General features: G+C 45.6%; 1 protein-coding gene across 1 annotated transcript; it reads left to right on the top strand.

The window, feature by feature from the left end:
• Positions 1-2,679: 2,679 nt before the first annotated feature.
• On the top strand, positions 2,680-27,554 carry camk1da (calcium/calmodulin-dependent protein kinase 1Da). The gene is made up of 12 exons (XM_068755075.1): positions 2,680-2,696; positions 3,127-3,231; positions 16,923-17,054; positions 18,455-18,529; positions 20,041-20,179; positions 20,374-20,500; positions 23,191-23,266; positions 25,526-25,638; positions 26,169-26,247; positions 26,353-26,440; positions 26,626-26,851; positions 27,445-27,554. Exons 2-12 carry the CDS (start codon positions 3,134-3,136, stop codon positions 27,552-27,554), a joined length of 1,263 nt encoding a protein of 420 aa, XP_068611176.1. The 5' UTR covers positions 2,680-2,696; positions 3,127-3,133.

Raw genomic sequence — 27,554 nt, 5'->3', positions numbered from 1 at the left:
CTCTGATGTTTATTACCTTTCATCGGGGGGGGGGGGGGGTCAGAGTAGATGATGATGAGGGGGGGGTCCTCCCCTCTGTTGTTGCTGAGAAAGAGCTGCAGTAGTTTGCAGCCAGAATACTCATGAGCAGCTGAGACTGCAACACATTGTTCCCCCCCCCACACACGCAAACACACGCACAGACACAGTGTGCGCGCGCGTGCGTGCTGCGAGCACTGACGCCCTCAGATGACCTCTGTTTGCGGCTGTCAGTGAAACCAAGATGAAGGCGCTGCAGCCGCATCCGGGACGCGCCGGTGTCCAGGTCCACGGTGACGCGTCCTGCAAGTCACGTGACGGTCACAGTTAAAGACATCAAAGTGGCGCACTGCGACTTGATTGTTGCCGCGAGGCTCGCGCGTGATTCTGTTTGGCGTAAGAGGTTCCATAACAACGCGCACCGCTTCCGGTATGAGGGCCATGTACCCTAAAGGGTTAAAGGGGGGGGGGGGGGGGGGCTTTAAGTATTAAGCTGTAAAGGAGAGAGGAGCCCCCCCCCCCGCAAGAACAAAAGTGCCGGCAGCGCAGAAACGAGCGGATTAACCGCGCGAGCGGCAGCAGGTTTGCGTCAAACTCAACATGCGTGACAAGCGTGAAACAGGAAATCAGTGGATGCCGCCTTCAAAATAAACGCAGAATGTAATTTAAAATAGTTTAAACTGAGACTTTGGTAGTGAGCTAACAGCTCCGTAAAGGATTTAGAGCAGGGGCGTCAAACTCAAATGCACAGTGGGCCAGGCTTTAAAATGAATCAGAGCCACGGGCCAACGATGAATAAATGAACCTTTAATATGGACCCAAACAAGTTCGGCTTTAACATTGAGGCTGGAACAAGCAACGCTTTCGTAATTTAATCATGAAGACATGCAAAATCGAATTTCAAATTTAAAAAAACTCCACATCAATGGCATATTAAATCAAATTTAAATAGAAATTGTATGTTTTTTTTTCTATTTGCAGCCTTCTGAGGTAAATATGAAAATAAACTTTTCCACAGGTTAATAAATGTACAAATAAAATAACAATGAATGAAGCAACCATTCAAGCCTTGGAGTAGCAAGAAAAAGTGCATAAAGGAAGCGCTAATTACTGCTCAGTCTGCAACACGCTGATCTAATCTGCCCAAGCCAGATACCTGCAGGAATCTTTTCTTGGATGCGAGTTCATCAACGTCTGGGCTCAGGTTCTGAGCTGAGGAAACGCTCAATATTGAACGAAGGTGTTCATCAGTCAGAAGTCTCCTGTGAGATGTTCTCGTCATCTGCTACCGAACACGGAGAGCATTTGAGCAGCTTGGGTGCGGAGCTGAGGCGTTGTGTGGCAGGGAGGAACTGTGGAAACCGTGCGGCGCCGACTGCGTCGTACTTTACCTTCAGCGCGTCGTTACGCTGGAGCTCAATCGGCTCCATTTGAATGTTGGTTGGTGCGTTTTCCACATCAACTGCAAAGGGATTACTAAGAAGTTGAAATCTGCATTTCTGGACATCAAAGTCAGAAAATCGGCGGCTGAACTCAGCGGCGAGTTTTTCAGCAAACTGTGCGCCCCCACGGCGGTCGAGATCTGTATTTTTAGGGTTTGGCAGCCGGGGAAATGCCCAAGGTTTTCCTGCAGCATCTGATTCTCCCACAGGCAGAGTTTAGTTTTAAAAGCTCTCACTGCTGCGTACATGTCTGTGATGATGCCCACCCCCCCTGCAGCTGCAGGTTCAGCGCATCGTGTGGTGTTTTGTTTCATAGTGTCGTCTAGTTTTGTACTCCTTAGTTACAGACACGTTGACAAACGAGTCTGTATTTTACATATATACAGATATTCTGCCTCCCACCTGTCCAGAACAGTTCCGTTTTCTGCCTTTCTTTTCGCCATTCTTCAGAAGGCGTAACACGGTGACAATTGCAGCTTGAGGTCGCGGCGTGGTCTGGGAGAGAGGCTTGGTGAGCGGGGGCTTTCCTGCCAAAGCACTGACCTCTACAGAGTAGAGGGCAAGTCTGGGTCCTGTCCTGATTGATGCGCCAAAACAAGAGCAGAGCATTATGGGATTTGTAGTATTAGTGGTGAATGTGCTGTTCTGTACCGGCGGGCCAGCTCTAATATTAATTTAATATTGCCTCGCGGGCCAAATATAATTACACTGCAGGCCAGAGTTTGACATGATTTAGACTATAATAACTGTTCAATTTGGTGAAACCGAGTTTGAATTTGACTTTTGATTTGTGTCCCCCCCCCCCACCCACCCCCCCTCTCTATTTGTTAGGAAATAGCATTCATATTTTCCTTTCTTTTTTCTTTTTACTTGGTTTGTATACCTTTTATTTATATAACTCTTTAAAGATTTCAGCTTGAATATAGTTTGTTCATATTTTTGCAAATATGAAAATCAATTTGAATTCTATTGGGTTGTTTATGGCAAAAGTGATAATAAGGGTTATTTTACATTATATATCTTCTGCCTGGTAATGGTGTCATTTTCTTTACGGACTGGATTCTCCAGATTCCTCCCACCTCCAAAAACATGCACTGTGGGTGAACTGGTCACTCCAGTATCAATGGTTGTCTGTCCTTTGTGTCACTGGCGCCTCATCCAGGGTGTACCCCACCTCTCGTTCGTCGCCAGCAGGGACAGGCACCGGCAGAACCCGGGACCCGTTACTCTGGACAAGTGGTCGAAGAAGATTCTCTTCTCTTCAAGAAGCAAATGAATGAATGAATGAATGAATGAAGGAGTGAATGAATGCAGAAGAAGATGTGTGTTGGCGGGAGAACATGCGCATCCTCACGTAAACGACAATCCACGTGTGAAGATGAAAGATTTTATTTTGAAAGCTCGGACCAGAAGCTCCTTTGCCGCCTCGGCTGCTGCCCAGACGGCCGGAGGGGGAGGAGAGAGAGGAGGAAGGAGGAAGGAGGTGGGGATCCGAACCTGCAGAGGGACTCACATGGTCCTGCCGCAGCCGATAACGGAGCAGCGAGTGTCTTCAAACCTTTTCCTCTCACCGCAGCTTCCTTTCGGCTTTTATTTGACTCTCTCTCTCCCTCCACGTCTGTCCTCCTCACGCAGCCCGGTGTCGGTCAGACTTGGGCCGGTAAAGCAGCGTCATGGCTCGGGAGAACGGAGATACAGGCAGAGAAGAGACGTGGAAGAAACAAGTCGACGACATCAAGAAGAGTTTTCATTTTAAAGAAGTCCTTGGGACGTGAGTGCACGCGCCTGGTCACAGTTACCCCTACGCGTAGGGTAGTTACCTCTACGCGTAGGGTCCAGTTACCTCTACGCGTAGGGTGCAGTTACCTCTACGCGTAGGGTGCAGTTACCGCTACGTGTAGGGTCCAGTTACCTCTACGCGTAGGGTCCAGTTACCTCTACGCGTAGGGTAGTTACCTCTACGCGTAGGGTGCAGTTACCTCTACGCGTAGGGTCCAGTTACCTCTACGTGTAGGGTCCAGTTACCTCTACGCGTAGGGTCCAGTTACCTCTACGCGTAGGGTAGTTACCTCTACGCGTAGGGTGCAGTTACCGCTACGTGTAGGGTGCAGTTACCTCTACGCATAGAGTACAGTTACCTCTACGCGTAGGGTAGTTACCTCTGCGCGTAGGGTGCAGTTACCTCTATGCGTAGGGTGCAGTTACCTCTGCGCGTAGGGTCCAGTTACCTCTACGCGTAGGGTGCAGTTACCTCTATGCGTAGGGTGCAGTTACCTCTACGCTTAGGGTGCAGTTACCTCTATGTGTAGGGTCCAGTTACCTCTATGCGTAGGGTGCAGTTACCTCTACGCTTAGGGTGCAGTTACCCTCTATGTGTAGGGTCCAGTTACCTCTACGCGTAGGGTCCAGTTACCTCTACGCGTAGGGTGCAGTTACCTCTACGTGTAGGTTACGGTTACCTCTACACGTAGGTTACAGTTACCGCTACACGTAGGGCAGTGGTGTCAAACCCGTCCGGTGGAGGGCTGAGACACTCCAGGTTTTCCTTCCAGCCGGCCAATAAAGCAGGGGATTGTAATTATCAACACCTCTGATTTGAGAGAAGGAACTCATTAGTGAGATCAGCTGCTGGAGAGATGGTTGGAAAGAAAACCTGGAGTGTCTTGGCCCTCCACTGGACAGGTTTGACACATGTGGCGTAGGGTATAGTTACCTCTACTCGTAGGGTACAGTTACCTCTACGCGTAGTTACAGTTACCTCTACGCGTAGGTTACAGTTACCTCTACACATAGGTTACAGTTACCGCTATGCGTAGGGTACAGTTACCGCTACACGTCGGTTACAGTTACCACTCAAAGTGCAGTATTTATTTTTATTTTTTTGGCGTTTCCTCGTGCACTTCTGTGAGCAGCATTGAATCCCGTTATTATATTCCTGTTCTGATCACGTCTGGTGTTAATTCCTCTTGGCTACGGTCTGCATGCAGCAGTAATTATGTTGGGTGTTAACACATGCAGTCCTAGAATGACTTTTTGACAGGTGACCCTCTGAGCATTGCTTTTGATCCTTATTCCATGACAAATTTTCCTCTCTCATCCCTGGGGTATTATTATAGTTGATAAAATATACAAGAGAAACTGAGTGAGCTTCTAACAATTCAGGGGTTTATTTATTAAACCACTGAGTTGGTGGTTTATTAGATTTTCTGAACATTTTTGACAACATTTGAAATTGTAAGGGAGGATTTATAAATTATGATCAGTTTTATGTTTTATTTTTGATGAGCTTTCATATCATTTTTGTGGTAATTCAGCCATAAAAAAATTACAATTTATATTCAATAATCCCATATTTGATTGAACATTTTGAAGGAAGACAACGCTGCAAGCAGGCAAAGAGTGCAAGTTAATGAGGTGGTTGGACGAAGACAAATGTCTTTGCTTGCAGCGACGATCTAAAATTCACATGAGCTGCGATTTGAACGTTGTTGCAGTGGTTTGCAAAGCGCTGAATTTGTACATGAAATCTAAAATGGCCAGTGTTGTGCTATCTCTGGGAAACAATGTTGAACCATCTGGTCCTCCGTCAAAAGGTCTCCGGTCCTATTCATCTTCATTGACCTGAAGGGTGAGTTATAGTTCACAGAACATCATCTGTGTTATTGAAATAGCATCATGTTGGGAATATTTGAATTCTTCTCTTTAAATGCTGCTCCTCCTTCCCCTCTTCATTCAAACCGTGACGGGATGCAGGGCAACACCCCGTAAATCTCTCGTCCCTGTAAGCACCTTGTTTGTCATCTGGGTTTTGCCTGCTGAGAGGAATGAACTGTTTGGACGAGAGCCTGAAGGACACATGGGGTGGACGCAGACTGGGATTAAGTATGCAGGGATTAGGAAAACGTCCTTGGAAGTTCAGTCCAGAGCGAGGAGGCACGGCAAACTGGCTGGGTGGGAATAACACAGACAGGAAGTACCGGTAGGTCTCAGAATGGTCAATGATCCGCGTCGGCCATGTTGCAGCCACACATTAATGAGGGCCGCCGATGGATCTTTGAACTTGACACATCAGCAGGAAAGTGGAATAAGAAGTGATTTGTGATTAACGTGGAAAAGTAGGATGATGAAGAAGAGGGCAGGGATGAAGGTAACAGCCCGTTACCAAACTGAACTGCGTTGTTGATCAGCAGGAAGAGCAAGTCCGTTTCGCCAGAAGCTGCAGCGGCATGTTGGAAGAGTGACGTGAATGTTTCTGCGCCGGCGTGTCTGAGCTGCGGACTCGACTGACAGGATGTGATGTCACTGATGTGACACTGCCCCATCGTGCTTTGCCTCCTCGCATTGGGAACACGTTTGTGTGTATTTGTGTGGTAAAGGCCCTTTGTGTTGTGTTTTGTGTTACACTGTATCCCTCCGTGCACAGCGAGTTTCAGAGGTGGTGTTGGGGCAGTGGTTCCCAACCACCGGGCCGCGGCCCGGTACCGGTCCGTGGCAGGAACACGGTTGGGGACCACTGGTGTAGGGCTAAAGGTGAGCATCTTCGCTTTGCTTGTGTTTTGTATGTTCTCCTCATGTTTGTGAGGGGTTCTCCGGGTTCTCCGGGTTCTCCGGTTTGCTCCCGCCTCCAAAAACATGCAGCTTAAGTGAATTGATCGCTCCAAATTGTGCAAGACTACAATAGTGAGCTACATGTTTATTTATATATTGTCATTCTAAAATATAATGAGAGAAATACACTGCAAAAAATGCAACCATTTACAGATGAAGCTGCTGCCACTTAATGACTCCAGCTGATAAATGAAAAGTTTGACTGTTTTGCTTATGCACACACGTGTGTGTGTGTGTGTGTGTGTGTCTGTGTGCGCGTGCATGAGGCCCTTCATGATGTCGTATCGCAATCCCCTGTTGTGTATCTTTATGTATCTGTTACTCACCATTCAATAATTCAGTACCAATAGGAGTGTGTCCTTTTGTGTGTGTGTGTGTGTGTGTGTGTGTGTGTGTGTGTGTGCCACAGCTCCAGCAGGAGGGGCCACAGTAATAACGAGAGCAAAAGACAAACAAAAACCGATGATGAAAGGTATAGCTTCATGCATTTGTCACTGTGAGCAGCTTCCTGGATGGAAGGGACGCAGTGGACGGTCCATTATATCTGACCCCCCCCCCCCCTGATGACGGTCCGCTCTGTAGAAAGACAGTCTGTGCGTGAGTGAGATGAAGCTAGGACCTAAAGTGGCGGCCGTGTGGTGATGCATTGTGGGAATGTCGCTGTGCCATTTAGGGCAATCTGCCCTTAATTGATGTTCTATTCCCTACTGCTGGCTCTGTTCTCTCCACTGTTTCTGGAGCTGTAGACCCCCCCCCCCCCCCCACAGACACACACTGAATGTGTCTCTACATCTTCCTCTTCATGTCTTCCGTAGCGCTGCCGTCGTAACGGCGTCCCTCAGAGCACTCACGTTTTTGCACATTGTGCCAGACGATTACAAAGTTTCAGTTCTTTTATCCCCGTTATAAATAGCGTCTTATAAATAGAACAAGATATCAATGTAGCAATGTGACAACAAGAGCTTCAACAGAAGTGTGTGTGTGTGTGTGTGTGTGTGCGTGCACGCCTTTCCAAATGAAACAGATGTTTCCACATTGAAGCTTATCTCCTGCCCATCTATCCATCTGCTCAGTCCCCTTCTGCTGAGTGCTTTTCTCTGGCTTGTAAGCGTTGCTGTTCTTTTTATTTGTTGCTTGTTGATGAGCCCGTTGCCGTCGGCGACGCCGTCATCGGTTGTATTGATGACGTAGCTGAAATGGGCTGCCACTTTGAACAGATTATTGTTGTTGCTGTGAATGTGTCCATGCTGGTGTTCGGTGACTATATTTTATTTTTTGGAGACGGAGGCGAGGAAAATCTCCCCTTTAACAGGCAGAAACCTTGGACAGAACCTCAGGCTCACAGTGGACGGCCATCTGTCTGACCGGCTGGGTTGAGACAGACTAACTCACATCCTACCTGTGGAGCGTACCCACGAACAATACTCAACATGACACCCTCAATCTGCAGCTTCAAACTCATCGGTCTGTCCGACGCTCGATTCGCCTCTAGAACCTTCCTTCACGATAGCCCCGCCCCCATTCCTCTTTCCATCGCCTCCGTTATAAAACAACTTGAATCCTGCTCCTAATTGTAATTGTAGGGGGCGACGGTGGCGCAGTGGTTGAGAGGGTCGTCCTATGATCGAGAGGTTGGCGGTTCGGGCACATGTGTACTCTGTCGTTGTGTCCTTAGGCAAGACACTTCACCCACATTGCCCGGGCGCATGCGCACGCTGCGACCAACAGCAGGCTACAGTTGAAGTGTAACTGCTGTAAACCAATTTTCTTGCCTGTGATTCTCACTCTCTTTGTGTATATATATATTGTTCCTTTAAATAGAAGAGAATTTAGTTTTTGAAGAGAGAATTCAGTTTTTGATTTGATTATGTTCCGATGTGTGCCTTAAGCCGTGGGCCTTCTCACGATTTTATTATGTTCGCATAATGATAATAAAGTATCTTGAATCTTGAATCTTGAATTAGACTTTTAAAAGATTACTTTTATTGCGACCTCTCTCTCTTTGTCATTTTAATGCAATAATACTACAATATCAGAATACTCTAAATACGTCAGAAGCTGTGACTGATCTTTGTCGGGGTCCGCTCTATGTTCAGACATAGATTTATCGTGTATGTTTTGCTACCGGTGTACCGTTTTATGAAATCATTAGTTCAGATTTATTTGCCACTCTGTCATGCTATGATGATCGACCACACGACACGTTTTACCCGTATTTCTGTTCGGGGAAATCTGATTTTTGAGCAGTACGGCGTACTGTGACGTTAGTACGGAACACACGGGTGTCTGAGCAATGCCGTTATTGTCGCTCATAGAAGCCGGATCTGTTGAACGACAGCTCTTTCAAGAGGTCCTGGCTGCGTTCTCGCGTTAGACACAGCGACTCCACATGTTCTGCAGACGCAGATCGTGGTGTGTGAACTTTGCAGGGACATGAAATGAATGAAAAGTGTTGTGGGCGAGCCGAGTAAACGGGAAACGGGACACTCAACGGGTCGGTAATGCTCCTGAGCCGAGGATTTGGTTTCAGGCCTGTTGTGCAATCCTAAAGGGATCCTAACAACATCTGCTCTTTAAGAGGGATATCAGGGTCAGCGCCTGCCCGGAGACGAATGTCGCCCGTTGTGAGGGCGAGCGAGGACGACAGGTTCCTGGGGGGGGGGGGGGTCAGCAGAGTTGAGAGCTGTTCTGTTTGCTCTGTGCAGGCTCCGGGCCTCTTCTTCATTAGAAGTCAACAGACAGCATTATGTGAGCGGCTGTGCCTTGTTGCAGCTCTGCTCCGAGCAGAGATGAAAACTGTTTCGAACTCTAATCAGCTCGCACGTTTCAATCTGAAAACGGAGCGTCATTATGCGTTTGTCTTTACATGTATTTTACAAAAATCCCGTGGAAGCTGAAAGTTGTGCCGCTCACGAAATAAACAATACCTTTAAGCTTGAATAGTTCGTAGTAGTAATAGTTACATTTGTCATATTCAGGCTGTTGCTGGTAAATGTTCAAAATTTAGTTTTAACTTGTTTATTTATAATTTTATTAAGATTTTTAAATTGTTACAGTAAAATAGTTTAAAAAACGCAGTCTAATTTGTTTGAAATATAGGCCAAATGGGTCGCCTTTATTTATTTAATTATTTCTACAAATTCATTTTTTTATAAAAAACATTTAAAGTAATTTTTTTCTGCCTTTTTTGTACCAAAAATTTACCGAACCGAAATTACATTTTAGCGTACCGTTACACCCCTAGTAATTACAGAAAGCAGATAAGCATCGTCAGCACTAATAAAATTCACATAAAATACACCCATGAAGCAAAATAAAATAAAAGACAGGGACATCACACCAGCTGCACAAACCGAAAGAGAAAGCATCCTATGCCGGAGCTATGCTTGTGGGCAGAGGTGTCTGTGCTGCTGAAGCAGAACAGACCCCGGTTCCGGAATAAATCAAGATTAAATATCTGCCAGCGAGTGTTGCGGTTACCCTCAGGGAAATGCTTCCAGACTCCTTTGTGTGTTGGAATTACATTGCTCAACAATTTATATGACGCTTGATGATATTACCTGTATATCCTGTTAGAACCAGTCCGCAGCCAGCAGCCCTACGAAGCAGCCAAACACACTCCAAACCGCGACAGTTATTAGTGCCTGTAAACATCTGGCTGTTGGGTCAATGTTAATCCATTCCCGGATTTCCTTTTGATTCACTGCAGCAGAAGTGGGGAAATAAGATATAATATAACTTCATAGATCTATTGCCACGAGGCAAAGTCTTTAGAAAAGTGTTTGGAAAAATAGGCGTCCAGCTCGTCTCCGGGTGGCGAGTTCAAAGCGTGACGGGCGCATTGAAATTCTACTGCTTTGTCAGGTTGTGCATTTTGAATGTGAGGCTATAACGAAAAATGTTAACGTTAGATATAAAATACCCACAAAGCCTTCAGTTAGGTTGGTAGACCAGTTGTAATGTAACAGCGTCGGCTATTTCCTGAAAGTCCAAAGTCCGCAAATATTTTCCACAAGGTCTCCTTTTATGTAACTATAAATGTACTCTTTCAAGTTGAACTTTAAACAACTGATAAATTCTGTATCATTCATATGAAGTTAATATGACATGGGTGCTGAATAATACTATTAACTAAATGATAATAATACTGTATAGTATAGCCCCATAAAATGTTGCAGGCCCATACGAGGTTGCCGTGGTAACAGCTAACTGTTGCCCGTCACATTGTGACTGATCACTGCCGTTAATGGAAGCAGCGCCACTGCTAGCCGGCACGCACTCTGTCTTCTGGACAGGTAATTTTGGGCTGAATGCACACGCACACACACACACACACACACACCTCAGATGATGCTCCTACCATGGCATTTTGGACATTACCCGGATCAGTTAAAAGAGATATGCATGCAGTTTAGGGTTCATAGTTCAGCTCGGAGCCATTGTTTTTATTCCTGTGTCTTTGCTGCCGCTTTACCTCTTTCTCAGTTTTCTCTTTATTGTCAGTCTCTTAAGCCTCACTTATGATAAAGGCAAAGCAGCAATGCAAAAATGAAGGAATGTAGAGATCATTAAAACTACAACTCACAGAAAGCAACACAACAATGTGTAAACAGCTCGTTGTGGCGTACGGACCAGCACTGTAGAGCCCTCAGATCCACTAAAGTGTAAATGCTAGGAATGAAGCTGCAGCCTCGAGACGACTAGCTTAGCTTAGCACAAACTATAAACAGCAAGAACAATTCTAAACATGTCTTCCCTTGTCGATTTTGCTCTTACAATAAACAGCCTACTGCCGTTTTTTAGGCGAGTTCTAGGCCTGGTACTGAACATGGCTCTCTGACGTCTCATCTCGTTGTCACGGTAACCTCAAGACCACAGGAAATAGTTCATCTCCATGAAATCACAACTTCCAATTGGTTCTAATAATCTGCATCTGACTGCAAAATCTTTTTTATATTTCTTCTGTCATTACGTAAATAACTGGATCTCGTCAGATATTGCCAGATAGATTTTTGTTGAAACAGTCAATAATCTTTTATAATTCTTCCATAAAATGAACCACTTTAAATATATGAGCCATTTCACCTATCAGGCACGCGTCTTTCAGGAGCCAACATCCTTTCTCATGCATGTGGTGTCCCTGATCAAGCACCTTAAACTATGCCTTCAGGGCTTCAGAAGCGATGAAACGCACCTCGGTCTGTTCGACCGAGCCGAGATAAAACCTACGACGGCTGTTTTGCTGCACCGCAGCGTTGTTAACACCTGTTTCTGTGTTTGTGTGTGATGACCTATGTGGGCGGGAATGTGTGGGATAATAAGATAGTGAGAAAAATGACTGCATAGTTTTACTGGAAAGAAAAACATGTATGAGCAGGTGCGTGCAGCGTACGGCATCTTTAATTTCTCCCAAACCCTGCAGCCAGTGAGTGACATCATCGCAGAATGTTGAAACAAGAGGAATATTTCAAAGCTGTGATGATATAAGCCTTTTAGTCTTCGTCTTCCGCTGAGTACATCTAAGACATCAAATCACTCCACCTTAGAGTGACTTTTGATTCAGGTTGCAAAATTCCGGGAATTTTCAAAGATGGAAACTTTTCATAGGGAAAATTAAAGAATTAAAGGGAATAAACTTGGGATTTTAAAAATTGAAGGTTTGCTCCTCATAGGGAACTTAAATATAATTGTGTAATCTTGACTCTTGGTGGTGGCGGGGTTCTTTCTCACTTTCAGCTTGTGTGTAACATTTATTGTGCTCCTCCAGTGAAAGTCTCCCCCTGTGGACAGAAGACAACACACAGTTAGTCATAACTGGATTGAGTTGTTTCATCAAACGACTCTTCCAGCAGTTCAACAAAAGGAGGGTGACTGCTGGACGAGGCGACGCCGTGGCCAGGTCCCCGCCCGTGGACCCGGACCTGCTGTTCTCCTTTCACATCCCATATCAAACATGTCGTTGGGCTTTGAATAGTGCCTGTAATCCGAGGCAGTGTTGATGCTGCACAGCCGAGGGCGCTGCCAAAAGAGTCGAAGCCACTTCATTTGATTGTACATCCTGACATTTACAACAGAGGTGCGACGGAATCTAACGGCTCCAGCAGTGACTCCCTTCTGCCGCATCACAAAGGCTAATTCCTCATTGTCCCTGTGAGGTTGTCCTCATCGATCATGTTGTTTCTCCTCTTTTATGCCATGTGATGTTCTTCATTGTCTTCCTCGGTGTCCCCCCCTCCCAACCCTGTCTACCGCTAACAAATGACCACTCCAAAGTTTTCACTTTCAGATTTGTAACAGTTTGTCCACACATGCAATCAAAAACGTGTCACCTTGAGCTCTCTCTCTCTCTCTCTCTCTCACGCACACACCGTGGTGTTTGTCCATCAATGTCCTCACACACATGCAGGCTGATGCTGTTTCCATGGTGATTAATATAAACAGAAGTCGGATGTCTCTTGACATCCCAGTCGTGGTCAGGGCTGTTGCCATGGTAAATTCAGTCCCTGTAGGCTCTTTTGTGTCCATTCCTACGTGATGCGAGTGAACCAGCTGGGTCATAGTGGGAGTGTGTTTCAGAGCTAAGGTGCGTTGTAGCCAAATGATTTTTGTGTGTGTGTGTATTTATTGATGGAGTGACCTGGAGAGCCGGTGGACACATGAAAGAAAAATAAACCAATAATAATAGTGGTTTTAGTTTTGCAGCGCTGACATTAGAGCTGAGCTCAAAGCACCACTTAGAAATAAAAACAGTTGTTTATTTACGTGTTTTCTGTTGAATAATGGAACCGCTCAAGCCCAGACAACTCATTATTTTGTCTGTCCAGCAATAGGGTTGCAAAATTCCGGGAATTTTCGCAGATGGAAACTTTCCATTGGAATTAACGGGAATTTAAGGAACTAAACGGGAATATACTGGGAATTTGTACAATTTAAATTTTCCTCCTCATAGGAAACTTAAATATAGTTGGGGAAAGTATATTTTGGCATAATTTTGACTAAAACAAACAGATGCCATTCAAGTAGACGTTAATATCCATCAGGTGCACATAGCACACTGCTTGCTGCATGGCTGTTGAGACCACGCCCCCTACATGCACCGTGCATTCCTCCCTCACATGCAGAGATGATTTCTAGAAGACTGTGGACTTCAGGTTTCAGAGAAAGGCGGTGGGCGTGTGCTTTAGTGAATGAAAATAGGAGGAGGGACCAGAGAAAACAACAATGTCAGCGGAATACTGTTATTTTCCGACTGCTTCACAGCATTTATGTTGCCATATGGCTGGGTTTTCTGTGAATACAGAAGAAGCGCGTGTCCAGCACACACACACACACACACACACACATCTCCAGCTCTTCAGATAGGGCAGGGACGAGAGACAAAGAGCAGCACAGACTCAGTGATGTCTTTAGTCTTCCCTCACACAAGACTGAGATACAGAAATATCACCAAGATAGCTAATTGTTAATAATCGACGCATCCGTGCACGTGATGGTTTGGGCTTTGCCTTGGTGGCAGCGTGTGCCCTCCGGTTATTCCTCCTAGATGGTGACCTGTTATCTTCCTTCATGCTTTTTGCTGTCCATGTTTCATTTTGTCCCGCTACGCTCTGCATGCATGGCCCATCTGCTGCGGTGCTGCTGATGGCGAAGCCCGTTCCTTCCACCCGTATGGACACCTGGCTGGAAAGCAATGCTGCGAGCTCGTAGGCCAAAGGTTTGTCGGCCTGTTTTGTGGATTTCTGTCTTAATTCATATAAACGACTGCAGCCATTTCCTTTCAGAGGCTTCTCTCTCAGTGTATCATCGTCATCTTCGTCCTCTGCTGTCAGACCAGTGAGAATATAGACTATAATTGGCACTTAATTGCTGCCGTGGCAACAGAGCTATTAAAACCTACACGCACAATGCAACAAAGGCATAGTGTGTTCACACATGCACACTCGCATCAAGAGGAAGACACGCGAGGAAGGAGGCTCTTCACTCTTCCTCATTTTACTCCACTTGTTTTTTTCAGGAATGGAAATGAGTTTTGATCGAGGTTTAACTTGAGATGTGTGTGTGTGTGTGTGTGTGTGTGTGTGCGTGTTCATCTTGTCTTTCCGCTTCCTTGCATTAACAAAGCATCCATAATTAAACTTACCCATCACAAGTTGCCTCCCGTTGCCACGGTGATTCAGTGGTTGCCCACCTGCCTGCGGGTTCCGACATGTTGCACGGGTTGATGAAGCGCTCGTTCTCTCAGTGCACGTGTTGCTCTTGATTGGCTGGCTTCATTTGGATTTGGTGTGTTTACAACATGCATTCCTCTCGATAGTGATTCACTATTGGCAAAGTGACGCTATAATCGGTACCCGGTGAGAAGCGGTTCCTCGTCCAGGGTCTGTTGCCTCTGAACCTCTCCCAAATGCGTCTTTTTGGACCCACTTTATATATTGGCTATGTCCTGTACCATCATATTCTTGACGCTATCGCATAAAAGGCTTCTAATCAATACAATTTTCAAATCCAAGATGAGCGGGAGAAGCGAGGCCTGGAACCGACTTGTGTGAGGCGTCCTGGGTCGAGGCTCTGAAGGGGCGGGGGTGGGTCACAGATCCATACGTACGGCGGTGACAGCTGGACGACAGCAGAGCATATGATTGGCTCTCAGGAGAACATGACAAGTTGTGATTGGATTAGAGGCATAACGAGGTACTTCAGCATAACTGCTGAAAAGACGTCTTCTCATCCGGATGCTGCGAAGCTCCATGTTTAATGTAGTACTGTCACCACGTTAGCTTGTGTGTGTATGTGTGTGTGTGCGTGATGTACACACACACACACACACACACACACACACACTCAAACAGCGGCTGTCAATACATCCCCAGTATTGGATGCATTGACAGAAGCAGCGCGGCTCGACTGATACAATTACACTGGTTCATTCAGGAGGAAATGGAATCATTGTTGCTGTGGGTAACGGTGGGGGGGGGGGGGGCAGCCACCCCCTCACACGCACACAGTCATGCAGGCCTTCTCTTTCTAATTAAATGCATGTGTGTGTGTTTGGAACTAGCATGCACCTTTGGGTTTGGGGTGCACTAACCGACGTCCCCAGGGCGCTGGTCCCAAACGGGGGGGGGGGGGGGGGACAAGTCAAGCAGGATGTCCCACGTTCATGCTTGGCTTTACTAACGTGATCATCTGGTGGAGATGATGATCAGTAACTGTGGCACTTCTCCAGATAAATTAAGTGTAAAAATGAAAGCTTCACTCAATAAAGGAATGAATGAACTTTTCTTTGCCCTCGGTCGATGTTCTGGATGGTTCTGGATGGTTCTGGTGATTCGATGAAGCCTGTTCTTTTGGAGAACGTCCACTCTGAGAGCCGCGGGACGGATTTGAAAGGCTTGCACATGATGTTCAAAACAAATCACGATTTCTCAAAGGGAATTTTCCAGTGGTAAATGATATAATTAAAGTGCTATGAACAAATCTAACGCTGATTCTTCTTTGAAGGGCGCTGTGTTTATTGTGGTTACACGCAGTACTCACCACAGAGGATGCTGCTCTCCTTTAGTACTGCCTTAACTCTTTCAGTGCCAATAACGTCTAAAGATGTTTTTTATAACCCAAACATTCACTGCCAACCCCGACATTGAAATCTGCCTCTCTTCAACGGCCAACAACTCCGGAATGGAAAATTGCAAGAAGACACTTTCTTTCCTGATGAAAGAAGAGACTTGGATCTTTCGTTTGATTCGTTCGGTGTTTGCTTAGTCATAGGGATAATATTCTGTGGGGATTGGAAAAATCGGGCAACATGGGCGAAAACTGGGGCACTCTGCATATAGCTGAGCTGAAAATGGCTGGCACTGAAAGAGTTAAATGCAATATCATTATTCATATGGCTGCTCTCAAACAGTGTAGATTTGTATTTGTGTTGGCTGGACGAGGACAGCCTGGACGAGGATGGAGACATGTTTACCGTGAAGCAGAGAAATCAGGCAGATTAGCTCACAGCAGGCTCCTCTCGGCTCATTACCCCCCCCCCCCCCCCCACACACACACACACACACACACATCTGAAAGTCACTGCTGCGTTAATAACATTTTGATTATTATTTGACGTGAGAATCAAGAGTTATTGAGCTCATTTCCAAGCCTAAATGAGATAACTTGTTGCTCTAACGACTGTCAGATCCAATCACATTCGCGCTGCAGTGTCATTTTCTGCATATCAAAGGTCTGATATTTAAACTGACACAATCATTGAGTCTATCTGGAAATCTACTGAATATTGCTCATTTCTGAACGCTTTCATGGTGATGTAATCAGAATCAATGAATGATGTCATCGTGTGTGGGTAAACCGTAAAGTCGATGCTTGACAGGAATAGAACTTCTAACCTTGTAAAAATGCACCTGATTTTCCCTCTTGTGTGCATAAATGATACGTAAAAAGGAACGCTAAGACCAGAGATGATGTTTCAGCAGATACCAGCAAGATATCTAATCGTTTCATCCTTTAGCATTTTATAAAGACCTTCGTTGCCTGTAGTTTAACACAGAGCGTCTTTCCCCCTCTCTCGAGGGACATGCGGTATATTTCAAAATGCAATAATTTGGTCCACTCTGTGCACCGTTTGGACATCTGAATGCTACACTCTTTGTGCTTTCGTGAGGGTCTAATTTTAGGCCTGACTTTTTGTTTTCAGTTGAAATCGTGAAGCTGAGACCTCTCAGGAGACGGAATCCAGTTTGTGTCGAAACTCTTCTGACACCAGAAGATTACGGGTTACATTGTCCAGTAAAATTACCTTCTTCACTCTCAAATCTCTTGTGTGTGTTTGTGTGTGTGTGTGTTTCACAGAGGGGCGTTTTCTGAAGTGGTCCTGGCCCAGGAGAGGCTGACTGGCCGGATGTTTGCGGTGAAGTGCATCCCGAAAAAGGCTCTGAAAGGGAAGGAGAGCAGCATTGAGAACGAGATCGCTGTGCTGAGGAAGTTAGTACTGTTCCACAAACACAGACGCAAAGTCCCGGTTACCAGGGCAACTGTGCATCTCCTCTCGCACACTCGCAAACCCCTTACCCCACCCAACCTGCCCCCCCCCCCCCCCCCCCCCCCCCCCCCCCAGGTCACGATCCACAGCCCACCTATACCACACACACACACACGTCACAACTGAAACGTCTGTTTGTCTGAGCTGCACAATATTAGCCGCAGAATTCCTGCTTGAATGAAATTGTCTTTCTTGGAGAAAATGAGTACATAAACGTGGCTCCCTCTCAGGTCTCTGTGTACATGTAGACATGAGCTCGACATAAACGCTCACCTGCTTCACATTCCTCCAAGTGTTTCTGTGTGACAGCCCAGAGGGAACGACCTCTGAAAAGATGGCCAACACACGTGTGACGAAGAAGCATCTTCATCACAGCGTAACCATGGAGAAATCAGAAACAAAATGGAAGGAGAAACATTTGTGCTGGAACAACGAAATTACATTTAGCTGCTGTCGGTCTCAAACATTTCTTGAAATAACCCGACTATGTACTTTGACTGTTTATTAAAATCCTTCATACGTATTACTGAAGACGAGACAATCAGTAATTGATCGATCCATTCCCAAGTCGGCCACCGATCCGCCTTGCGGGTCTGCTGGAGCCTATCCTGGCCGAAAGGCAAACTACACCCCGGATGAGTCTCCAGCTCATCATGGAGCCGTGTGATAAATGAAATCTATATGATAAATATACAGTCAGTCTTTGTGCCAGTTTATAGTCTGAAGTGATGACTACATGCTTCCATCCTTTTTGACCACTCCAAGCATCGGTTCAATGATGGTACGGTCAAAAATCAAGTCCAAATTGTAATAAAATAAAATTGAATTAGTCGACTAGCTGGAAGTACAGTAGTAGTAGTAGATGAGCCAGTCCTGCTATATTCTGAGTAATGCATTCTGGAGCTTTAAGCGTCTCTCATCTCCTGCAGGTACCAAAATGCCTTTAAAATCTCCACAGAATATTTTAGCAATGCTGATTTTAAATGTTCCCAGTAATCTTAGTTTTTCTTTTCTTTTACAGTGCAAAACAAATAGCAAACACAAACACAATTTTTTTGCTTCTGAGCCCAGGTGTGCCTTCTGGGATCTCCAGTCTCAAAACGCTTCGCTTTGTGTGCATTTGTGCGTCTTGGCTGAACGAGTGTCTGCTGTGTGGTTTCATACACTTAAAATACTACTTTATTGCTGTTTTGTCCATTGAGGAAATTCTATTTCTGGATCCTGTAGGCACAGCAACAGGATTAAGCGCCCCCTGAATCGGGTTTCCGTGTGAGGTGCAATGCTCGCATGACATGCTGCTTTGATATAAGAAGCTTTGCTGATGGCTTTCCTTTGTTTGCAGGATCAAGCATGAGAACATCGTGGCGCTGGAGGACATCTATGAGAGTCCTGACCACCTCTACCTGATTATGCAGCTGTAAGTTTCATCGTCTGTTTGTATCACTTGGAAGACTCAATCACTGAGAAAGACATGAACAAAGTTCTCTCTATCTCTATCGAATGACGTCATAGTACCACACATACCGATTAAAAATCTGCTGCTTACATTTTGAATCAAAAGTTTAATAGCTATCAATAAAAATATGATTGGCCATAATTCCCCAAATCCATGTTTCATCTAGATACCTTTCACAGAAACAGAAATCCATTTCCCCTGCCTGAATGTGGATCCTCTGGATGTGGATCCTCTCGGCTACATACTGGTGCCAGTGCCATGTCCCTGCTTGCTGCTCCTCTCCAAATGCTATCTATTGTAATTGAAAAATAATAATAAATGATTCCTTTCAAAGGGATGCTGTGCACGTTTTCAGTAAGTTGTTAGTTAGTAATAGCTAGTTAATAACAGCTGGTTTGTAATAGGTATACTTGTTATTGTTCCCTGAATAGGTCAAATGGACTTTTGTATATTTTGAATACTTTTGTCAGGCCTCATCTGATAATGAAAGAGTGAACTTGACATCTCTTTATTGTTGACATTTGTGATCACCCCTCTCCCAAATATATATAGCACGTTAACGGAATCTCAAACTCAACCGCGTCGGCACGCGATGGATTTCTCAACGGCTCAGTAGCTACTTTTCTCTAACTAAATTATTGTATTAAATATGCACGATAACCTTCCAATGATATTTTTACAGAAATACTTTTTTTTTTTTTTTTTTTAAAGAGAACTCCATGTTGTGTAACGGCATGATGGATGCAACTTAAGGCTCAATCACCACTTTGGTTAAAGGGTGCAGCAGTTTAGAGAACCGCGTGATAAAACATGGAATATCGGCAGTAATCTGATGCTGGCTGGTGACCAGAACTACGAATTTCCAGCTGTTTGTATTTCAGTCCAGTTGGAAAGACGCCATCGTGAATGAAGGTCCTCCTCCAGCAGGGGGAGCTATGTGTCTGCGCTGCAGATAACAGACATATCTGTGTACAAGTTGTACCTACACCCGAATAAGTCAGTTCATGTAGTCTGGAGTCGATTAACCTAAAACCAAATACTTAATGAACCTGCCAAAGGTTTCGTTTCTGTCTTCTTACACAGAATTGCATTGAAAAGGTGAGAATATTCCACCTTTACAGCATGCAGAGAAACTAGCGCCCCCAAATGCACGCCCACACCTGCGCATTTCTTATTAAATTATTTTCTTTTTTATTATTATTTCAGATTTGAGGATTATATAGAAGTAGTCTAATTTTGTCTGCTGTCAAATTTTGCTTGATTTCAAGGTGAAAGGTGAGAAAGAAAGGGCCCGGTTTGCAGGAATGGATCATAGTACATTGATTTCACGTTCAAGATTCACTCGGATGTGTTAAAAGATAAGGAAAATGTTGACGGGAAAATGAGCCTGGCCTGTTTTATTACTGTGTGTGTGTGTGTGTCTGTGTGCGTGTGTGTGAATATTAACTGACACGTTCATATTATCTACGCAGGGTATCTGGTGGCGAGCTGTTTGACCGGATTGTGGAAAAAGGTTTCTACACGGAGAAGGACGCTAGCACGCTAATCCGGCAAGTCCTGGATGCCGTCGACTACCTGCACCACATGGGCATCGTGCACCGAGACCTGAAGGTACTGCAACACGGGGCACGCAATGGTTTACTGCAGACATGAGGTCAGTGGCTTGACGCAGGCAGTGCATTGTGGGTCAGTGTGACTATTTATGTTCATAGGTCTTTTTCACTCACGAGATTATCCCTGAATTGTGTATTTATAACCCATGAAAAGGTTCTCCCCCTTCCCGTCTTGTTGTCTCCTCACTCCAGCCAGAGAACTTGTTGTATTTTAATCCTCAAGACGAGTCCAAGATCATGATCAGCGACTTCGGCCTTTCCAAAATGGAGGGCAGCGGCGATGTCATGTCCACCGCCTGTGGCACGCCGGGATATGTGGGTGAGTCGGTCAGGCTTTCCTGCTTTCATGACTCCATGGGGCTCCTTAAGCCACGCCTCCACTCTTGTAGAATTCAAACCTAATAAAGCTATTATTATTATTATTAGATATTTTCAGAAACTGAGGAGGAACACGACACCTGCGTTGTCTAAAGTTAATAAAATAAATATCAAAACTGAGTTGCCATCAAACCTTTCGTTTTTAAAATCAAGGGGACAATTGATGTTTCCGGGGCGATTGAAGATGCTTCTGCTGTGTCCACCGTGTCCAACATCTTGGACTGTTTTTGACTGGAACGGGGCCGGAGCAGAGAAGCCGCCTGACTGCAAGCGATGGATTCTCGACCATCACATGTCTGCACCACAACTTCGCCAAATGTCTTTTTCGGTGTCTCGTTACTTGCCAGTTTCACCAGCTGATGGTCTCCAATGGAGTTTGATGTTTAATGAGTTAGTCCTTTAGAGCCCCCCAACTCATCTTTGGCCATTGCATTGGTTTCCTGCAAGCTTTGGAAAACAAGCCACGCTGCATTTGGATAAATGATCGACCCACGCGGTGATTTAATTTGATTTAGTTTTATTGTTTGGTTGAACGCCGTAATATTGTCTCTTCAAAAACGCCGTTTCCTTTCCCGTTAACGTGTTGAGACGCTCAAACACATCAGCAAGACATGCGTCTCATGCCAACAGATTTTATCGTAATGAAAGTTGCTCTCTGAGAGAAAGGCGGCCGTTTCTATTTCCATTTTGTGAATCCAGCTGGATCCATGGCGACGTCAATGCGAGTGTTTCCATCTGACACCATTTAGGATTCTTTTCCTCTGTCACTGTGATCTGCAGCGCCGTGTGTGTGTGTGTGTGTGTGTGTGTCTCTGCTCATGGATAGTTGTGTGTCTGGTTCACGAGCACAAGCACACACTCACCAATCAAGCTTATCACTCCCTGACAGACCAGCTCCCTCCACATAATCAACATGGAGCCGGAGAGAACCTGTGTGTGTGTGTGTGTGTGCGTGTGTGTTGTTGTCGTAAGAAACAGATGTTCTGCGTTGACGCGACACACATTTCATGTTGGAAACACAAACAGACCAGTCGCTCTGTCAAACATTCGACCCTGCATAAACAAGTCTGATGGAAATGCAGGCGAACACAATTTGTTCAACTCCTGAAATTAATGATGATGTTTTTTATGTGTCGAGTACTTTTTTTAAAAATGTTTCTAGAAAGGCTTTCTCAAGGGCAACAACAAAATAAGCGTGAAGGAGGGTCTTCTTGAGACCCGGTAACAGAGCTGTTTGCCCCATTACAGATTCTCTTTTTCTTTTTGTTTACTTGCATCTCATACTTCAATGTTTGAGACGATCAAAGTGACTTTTAATTTAGGAAGAAGGCAATCCTAATGAACACAAAGTGCAGCTTTAAAATTATCATTCCATTCAATGTGTATAAAAAGTTATTCTTCAACTTAATGATCTGCTGAGTCATTCTAAAAAATGCTTAAAAACTATCACATATTTCACCTGCAGCTTCTTCACTCTGACATCCTGTTTTTAATCCAGGAGATTTGATTCACATCCAACGTCTTCAATGAGATCCTAAAGAATATTCAGTGAGACAAAATGCATGTCGGTTCACTCCAAGGCTTTTCGTCAGAACTCTGGTGCCTTGATGTCTTTAGCTCTGAAGCAGCTGCAGACTCTCAGTCTATCAGGACAGCAGTCAAAACAGAACATCCCTTAGAAACGAACGGCTGTTTCCGTCATCTCAGCAAAATTCCAGAGCCGTTCAATGAAAACGCAAAAGACAGACAATCCGTCCACACAAGAGACGAGACGATATCTGAAATCTCATCTTAACGACATCTTGCAAACCGACTCCTGAGTAAGCAACAGAAGTAGACTTAAATAGAACTTTAAAAAAATACTTCTTAAGTGGTATGCTGTATCACATTTTATACATTTACTCCGTTTTACTGCATTTGATTATTGATGTAGCAAGAACTACCGGTAGGCAGGATGACCTCATGGTCTAAAAATGTCCTAATTCTGGATCCAGCAAAACAGGATCACACACACACACACACTCACACACACACACACACAGACACACAATGAGTCAGGATAACTCTATAAACACAACTCAACCTTCTGATTCAGCTCGAATGCCAGCTTTATTTATTTTATATCCATCGGCTAAGCAATGGCTCATCAGGGAGGCCTGTATGCCTTACATGTACTAGTAAAATATGATGATGATGATGATTATGGAAGAAGAGAGGAAACCGGACACTTGTCTGATAACACAAAAGAGCATTCAGCTTTAGTTTGTCACACAGGAACACAACTCGGCTGCGTCTTAGGGCTTCAGGCTGTCTCCAGGCTGCTTGAGAACCTGCAGCTCCTGCAGAAGGTTTCCCGTTGCTTAACCAAACTCACATGTGATGCTGATTTGGACAGACGCGCAGATATTCTTTGTTTTCAGGCTCATAACACTGCTTCATTATCACGTGAAAAAGAAAAAGACATCACGCGGCACATTTAAATGGACCTCAAGCTGACAAGAAAGTAAAATGCTCCTGATAATTCACTCCCAACTCATTTGAACAGCAGCCTGCTGTAAGACGGACACACGTTAGTGGGAGCAGCGCAGCCGAGACATCCAGCTGACTGACCAATCTCGTCCTGGTTTTCAGCTCCAGAGGTTCTTGCCCAGAAGCCGTACAGTAAAGCGGTGGACTGCTGGTCCATCGGAGTGATTGCCTACATCCTGTGAGTACCCGCCCCTCTGCGTATCACAGTAGTATGCGCCTCGTGTCATGGCGTTGAGGAGGCATCCCTGTTTCACTCTGATTGGTCAGTGTCTGATCTGGACTGAAAACCTACGCAGCAGGTTGAGCCTGTAAACATTTCAGACTCTTGATTATTGAGTTCTGTCTATATCTGAATAATTATCTGGAAAAGGAGAAGTTGTTAGTTGTATTTTTTTAAAGTATAATATTTTGAAGTCCTTGGAGCGGCCATATTAAAAAAAACCACGTTCATGAGTTTAATGCTGTCAAAGGTCAAGTAGCTCAAAGCGCAACACTTTCATGAGACTGGGCTGCAAACGCTTGCACTTCATGTGTGTGTGCGTGCACGTGCACGTGTGATGCTTCTTGGTTGCCATCATCAGAGCCAGATGGAGCCCTGCAGAATGACCTTGTATGGTTACGGAGCTGCTTTCCTCAGCTTTTTGTTTTCCATCTGCCACGTCACCTTCACCTCTCGTCTCGAGTGAACGTGCATCTTTGTGTGTGTGTGTGTGTGTGTGTGTGCATGGCTGTGATCAGCATGCGTGTATGGGTTACCGTTATGTCTAGTGAACTAATGTGTTTACAGTGCTGCTGCTGCTGAGTCCGGAATCCACCACAGGAACTGTTGCAGGAGTGTGTGTTTGTGTGTGTGTTTGTGTGTGTGTGTGTTTGCATGTGTAGGTGTGTGTGTGTGTGTGTGTGCACGCTTCACCGAACAGAGACAGTTTTATCTTGAGCAGGAGGTCAGACGTCAGCAGAAGGTCAATAACATGTGGAGCGTGTGAGATGTGGCGGGGAAGGTTCAAGGTTAACGTGTCTGTTGTGTCTATCAATCTTTACACTTACTGTATATTAAACTGGGATGTTTCTGCAGAGCTTAGTTAGTTTTTGTTGTGTGTGTGTGTGTGTGTGTGTGTAAGAGAGCAACCCCCTGCTGGTAATTAGCACAATTAGCCTTGGGATTCAGACTTTGTTAGCCTAAAGCTGCTGCTCAGGCGGAAAGATCACATCAGGTAATCAGCCATGAAAATTGTGTGTGTGTGTGTGTGGGTGTATGTGTGTGTGTGTGATGGAGTGAATGCTTAGCTGAGTCACAGCTGGGTCTTGAACCAAATGTGAAACCAGGAAAACAAAAGGAAGGCCTTGCTTTCCTCACACCAGGCACACTGTTTTCCTTTCATCCCATTGTGTCTTTCTTTCCGGTGTGTGTCTTTCTTTCATCCCAGTGTGTCTTCCTTTCATCCCAGTGTGTCTTTCTTTCATCCCAGTGTGTCTTCCTTTCATCCCAGTGTGTCTTTCTTTCATCCCAGTGTGTCTTCCTTTCATCCCAGTGTGTCTTCCTTTCATCCCAGTGTGTCTTCCTTTCCGGTTTGTGTTTTTCTTCCCGGTGTGTGTCTTCCTTTCATCCCAGCATTCCTTTCTTCCCGGTGTGTGTCTTCCTTTCATCCCAGCATTCCTTTCTTCCCGGTCTGTGTCTTCCTTTCCGGTGTGTGTTTTTGTTTCCGGTGTGTGTCTTTCTTTCCGGTTTGTGTCTTCCTTTCATCCCAGTGTGTCTTCCTTTCCGGTGTGTGTCTTTCTTTCCGGTGTGTGTCTTTCTTTCCGGTTTGTGTCTTTCTTTCCGGTGTGTGTCTTTCTTTCCGGTTTGTGTCTTTCTTCCCGGTGTGTGTCTTCCTTTCATCCCAGTGTGTCTTTCTTTCCGGTTTGTGTCTTTCTTTCCGGTGTGTGTCTTCCTTTCCGGTTTGTGTCTTTCTTTCATCCCAGTGTGTCTTTCTTTCCGGTTTGTGTCTTTCTTTCCGGTGTGTGTCTTTCTTTCTGGTTTGTGTCTTTCTTCCCGGTGTGTGTCTTCCTTTCATCCCAGCATTCCTTTCTTCCCGGTGTGTGTCTTTCTTTCCGGTTTGTGTCTTTCTTCCCGGTGTGTGTGTCTTTGTGTGGTGTGTTGACGGAGAACGGCATCTTAATAAGCTCTTATTGAAAACCTCTTGGTGAATCCAGACTAACGAGGTTCAGATGATGTTTTCGGCTCATTATGGGAAACCAGCCTGAAACTTGACTTTGTGTTCGCCAGCAGCCAGTAAGCTCCCGTTAACCCGTTAAAGGGTTGTCACCGTTACCAAACACAAAGTCAAACGGCGTTCCTGTATGTTGTGTGACTCTGAGCGTTGAATGAGATTATGGGATGTAAAAGACCAGTAAATACCTTTATGAAGGAATGAAGGCTCGGCGCTCTCGTCTCCAGGCTGTGTGGTTACCCTCCTTTCTACGACGAGAACGACTCCAAGCTGTTTGAGCAGATCCTGAAAGCCGACTACGAGTTTGACACGCCGTACTGGGACGACATATCGGACTCAGGTGAGCCTCCTCTTCCTCTGTTTCCCACATCGCTTCCTTCATCTCCCCGTCTGCTCCTCCTGCGCTCCGTTCACATGATGCATGAAAGGACGTTTCATGTGGCGTAAGAGGAGGCGCGGAGTTTGAGGCATTCTTCGTTTAGTAGAAATCTAATTTGTGCTACTGCTACCTTAGGCGGCTGCGGTTTAGCGGCGTGTTTTGCAGGTAACCGTTATTTGTTCCACATCTTCCCGGCTGCGGTTTAGCGGCGTGTTTTGCAGGTAACCGTTATTTGTTCCACGTCTTCCCGGCTGCGGTTTAGCGGCGTGTTTTGCAGGTAACCGTTATTTGTTCCACGTCTTCCCGGCTGCGGTTTAGCGCCGTGTTTTGCAGGTAACCGTTATTTGTTCCACGTCTTCCCGGCTGCGGTTTAGCGGCGTGTTTTGCAGGTAACCGTTATTTGTTCCACGTCTTCCTGGCTGCGGTTTAGCGGCTTGGTTGTGTCACAAGTGAATCATGTTTAAGGCCTTCTGGATGTTCTCTTCTCCCAGCGAAGGACTTCATCGGCAGTCTAATGGAAAAAAATGCATCCAAGCGTTTCACCTGTGAGCAGGCACTCAGACATCCCTGGTGAGACACACACACACACACACTCATACCTGTATAGATTTGATGGTTCTGCTTTAGCCTCTGTTTGACGTTCTGTGTGTGTGTGTGTGTGTGTGTGTGTGTCAGGATTGCCGGGGATACCGCACTGTGCAAGAACATCCATGAATCAGTCAGCCGACAGATCAGAAAGAACTTCGCCAAAAGCAAATGGAGGGTAAAGATTGTTTCATTCCGGCTTTTGGCTGCAGCAGCTTCTACGTTACTGTCGTATGATGAAGCACCAGTCTGCCGGTGATTCACCGGCCGGTATGAAGCACCAGTCTGCCTGCCGGTGAATCACCGGCCGGTATGAAGCACCAGTCTGCCTGCCGGTGAATCATTTCCTCTTCCTCTTTCCAGCAAGCGTTCAATGCCACCGCCGTTGTCCGACACATGAGGCGGCTGCAGCTGGGCAGTAGCATGGGTGGCAGCATAGATGCTGCTAACCCTCCAGCGAGGACGAGCCAGAACCAGAACCAGAACCAGAACCGGCCAGCTCAGAGCCAAAACGCCGGCCCGGCGGCACAGAGTCAGGCCCCCAGTGCAGCCCCCTCCACAGACAGCATAGCTGCTCCTCGCAAGGAATGTGAGTATGACTTAGTGCTAATGGTAGCATCACGACATCAATAGAACAATCCTTCATTAACCCCTCCCGATCTGGGTCCATCCTAGCAGAGACGTTCTGTATATGCTTAATATATGCATATAAATACCTCGACATGGGCGGAGCTAGGAACTCAAATCGCTGGTATTTTGAGGTATTACTGTTTGATGTGATGCAGCATCAGTCAAGCGTTCATCATCTGTTGTTAATCCGTCTGAAAGCCTTTTACAGTTCTAGAATTAAAGCTCGCTAACAGCAGAGGAAGTTTTCTTTGTCCAGAATAAATTCAAGCAAAAAGCCGTCTTCCATATTTTCATTATCATAATAACTGGCTCTTCTCTACATGCCTGTTGCCTGTTAGCATGACATAATGTGATGCATTTTGTGATACGTTTGTCTGCCCAGCACCTTCACCTGCGTTCCTCTTCCTCTGAGTACTTCCTCTTCCTGAGTATTTCCTCTTTTAGTTTTCGTCAGTCATAGAACATGGAAAGCATCGCAGCAATAAAGATCAAAAGGGTGTAGAAACCGCGGTATATGCTGCTGATCCAGCCACTAACTCTGCCCCCCCCCAGGCGTTACTGCACCAGTCGCCCCCTGCAGTCTGGAATCTGCAGCTTCGCCCTCTTCGGGGCCAGAGTCGAACCGGCCCCACCCCCCGGCGGTGGTCACAGAGACCAAGTGA

The sequence above is a fragment of the Brachionichthys hirsutus genome, chromosome 22 (genome assembly GCF_040956055.1).
Source record: "Brachionichthys hirsutus isolate HB-005 chromosome 22, CSIRO-AGI_Bhir_v1, whole genome shotgun sequence".
In the NCBI taxonomy this organism is placed as follows: Eukaryota; Metazoa; Chordata; class Actinopteri; order Lophiiformes; family Brachionichthyidae; genus Brachionichthys; species Brachionichthys hirsutus.
The sequence above is the reverse complement of the archived record's forward strand: the minus strand, read 5'-3'. Positions and strand labels throughout refer to the sequence as shown.

Excerpts from the sequence above, each read along its gene's own strand:
- camk1da (XM_068755075.1), top strand. The coding sequence starts at position 3,134 with ATGGCTCGGGAGAACGGAGATACAGGCAGAGAAGAGACGTGGAAGAAA. Across the intron at positions 17,055-18,454 it reads GAGATCGCTGTGCTGAGGAA|GATCAAGCATGAGAACATCG; the intron begins GTTAGTACTGTT and ends CTTTGTTTGCAG. Across the intron at positions 20,501-23,190 it reads TGGCACGCCGGGATATGTGG|CTCCAGAGGTTCTTGCCCAG; the intron begins GTGAGTCGGTCA and ends CCTGGTTTTCAG.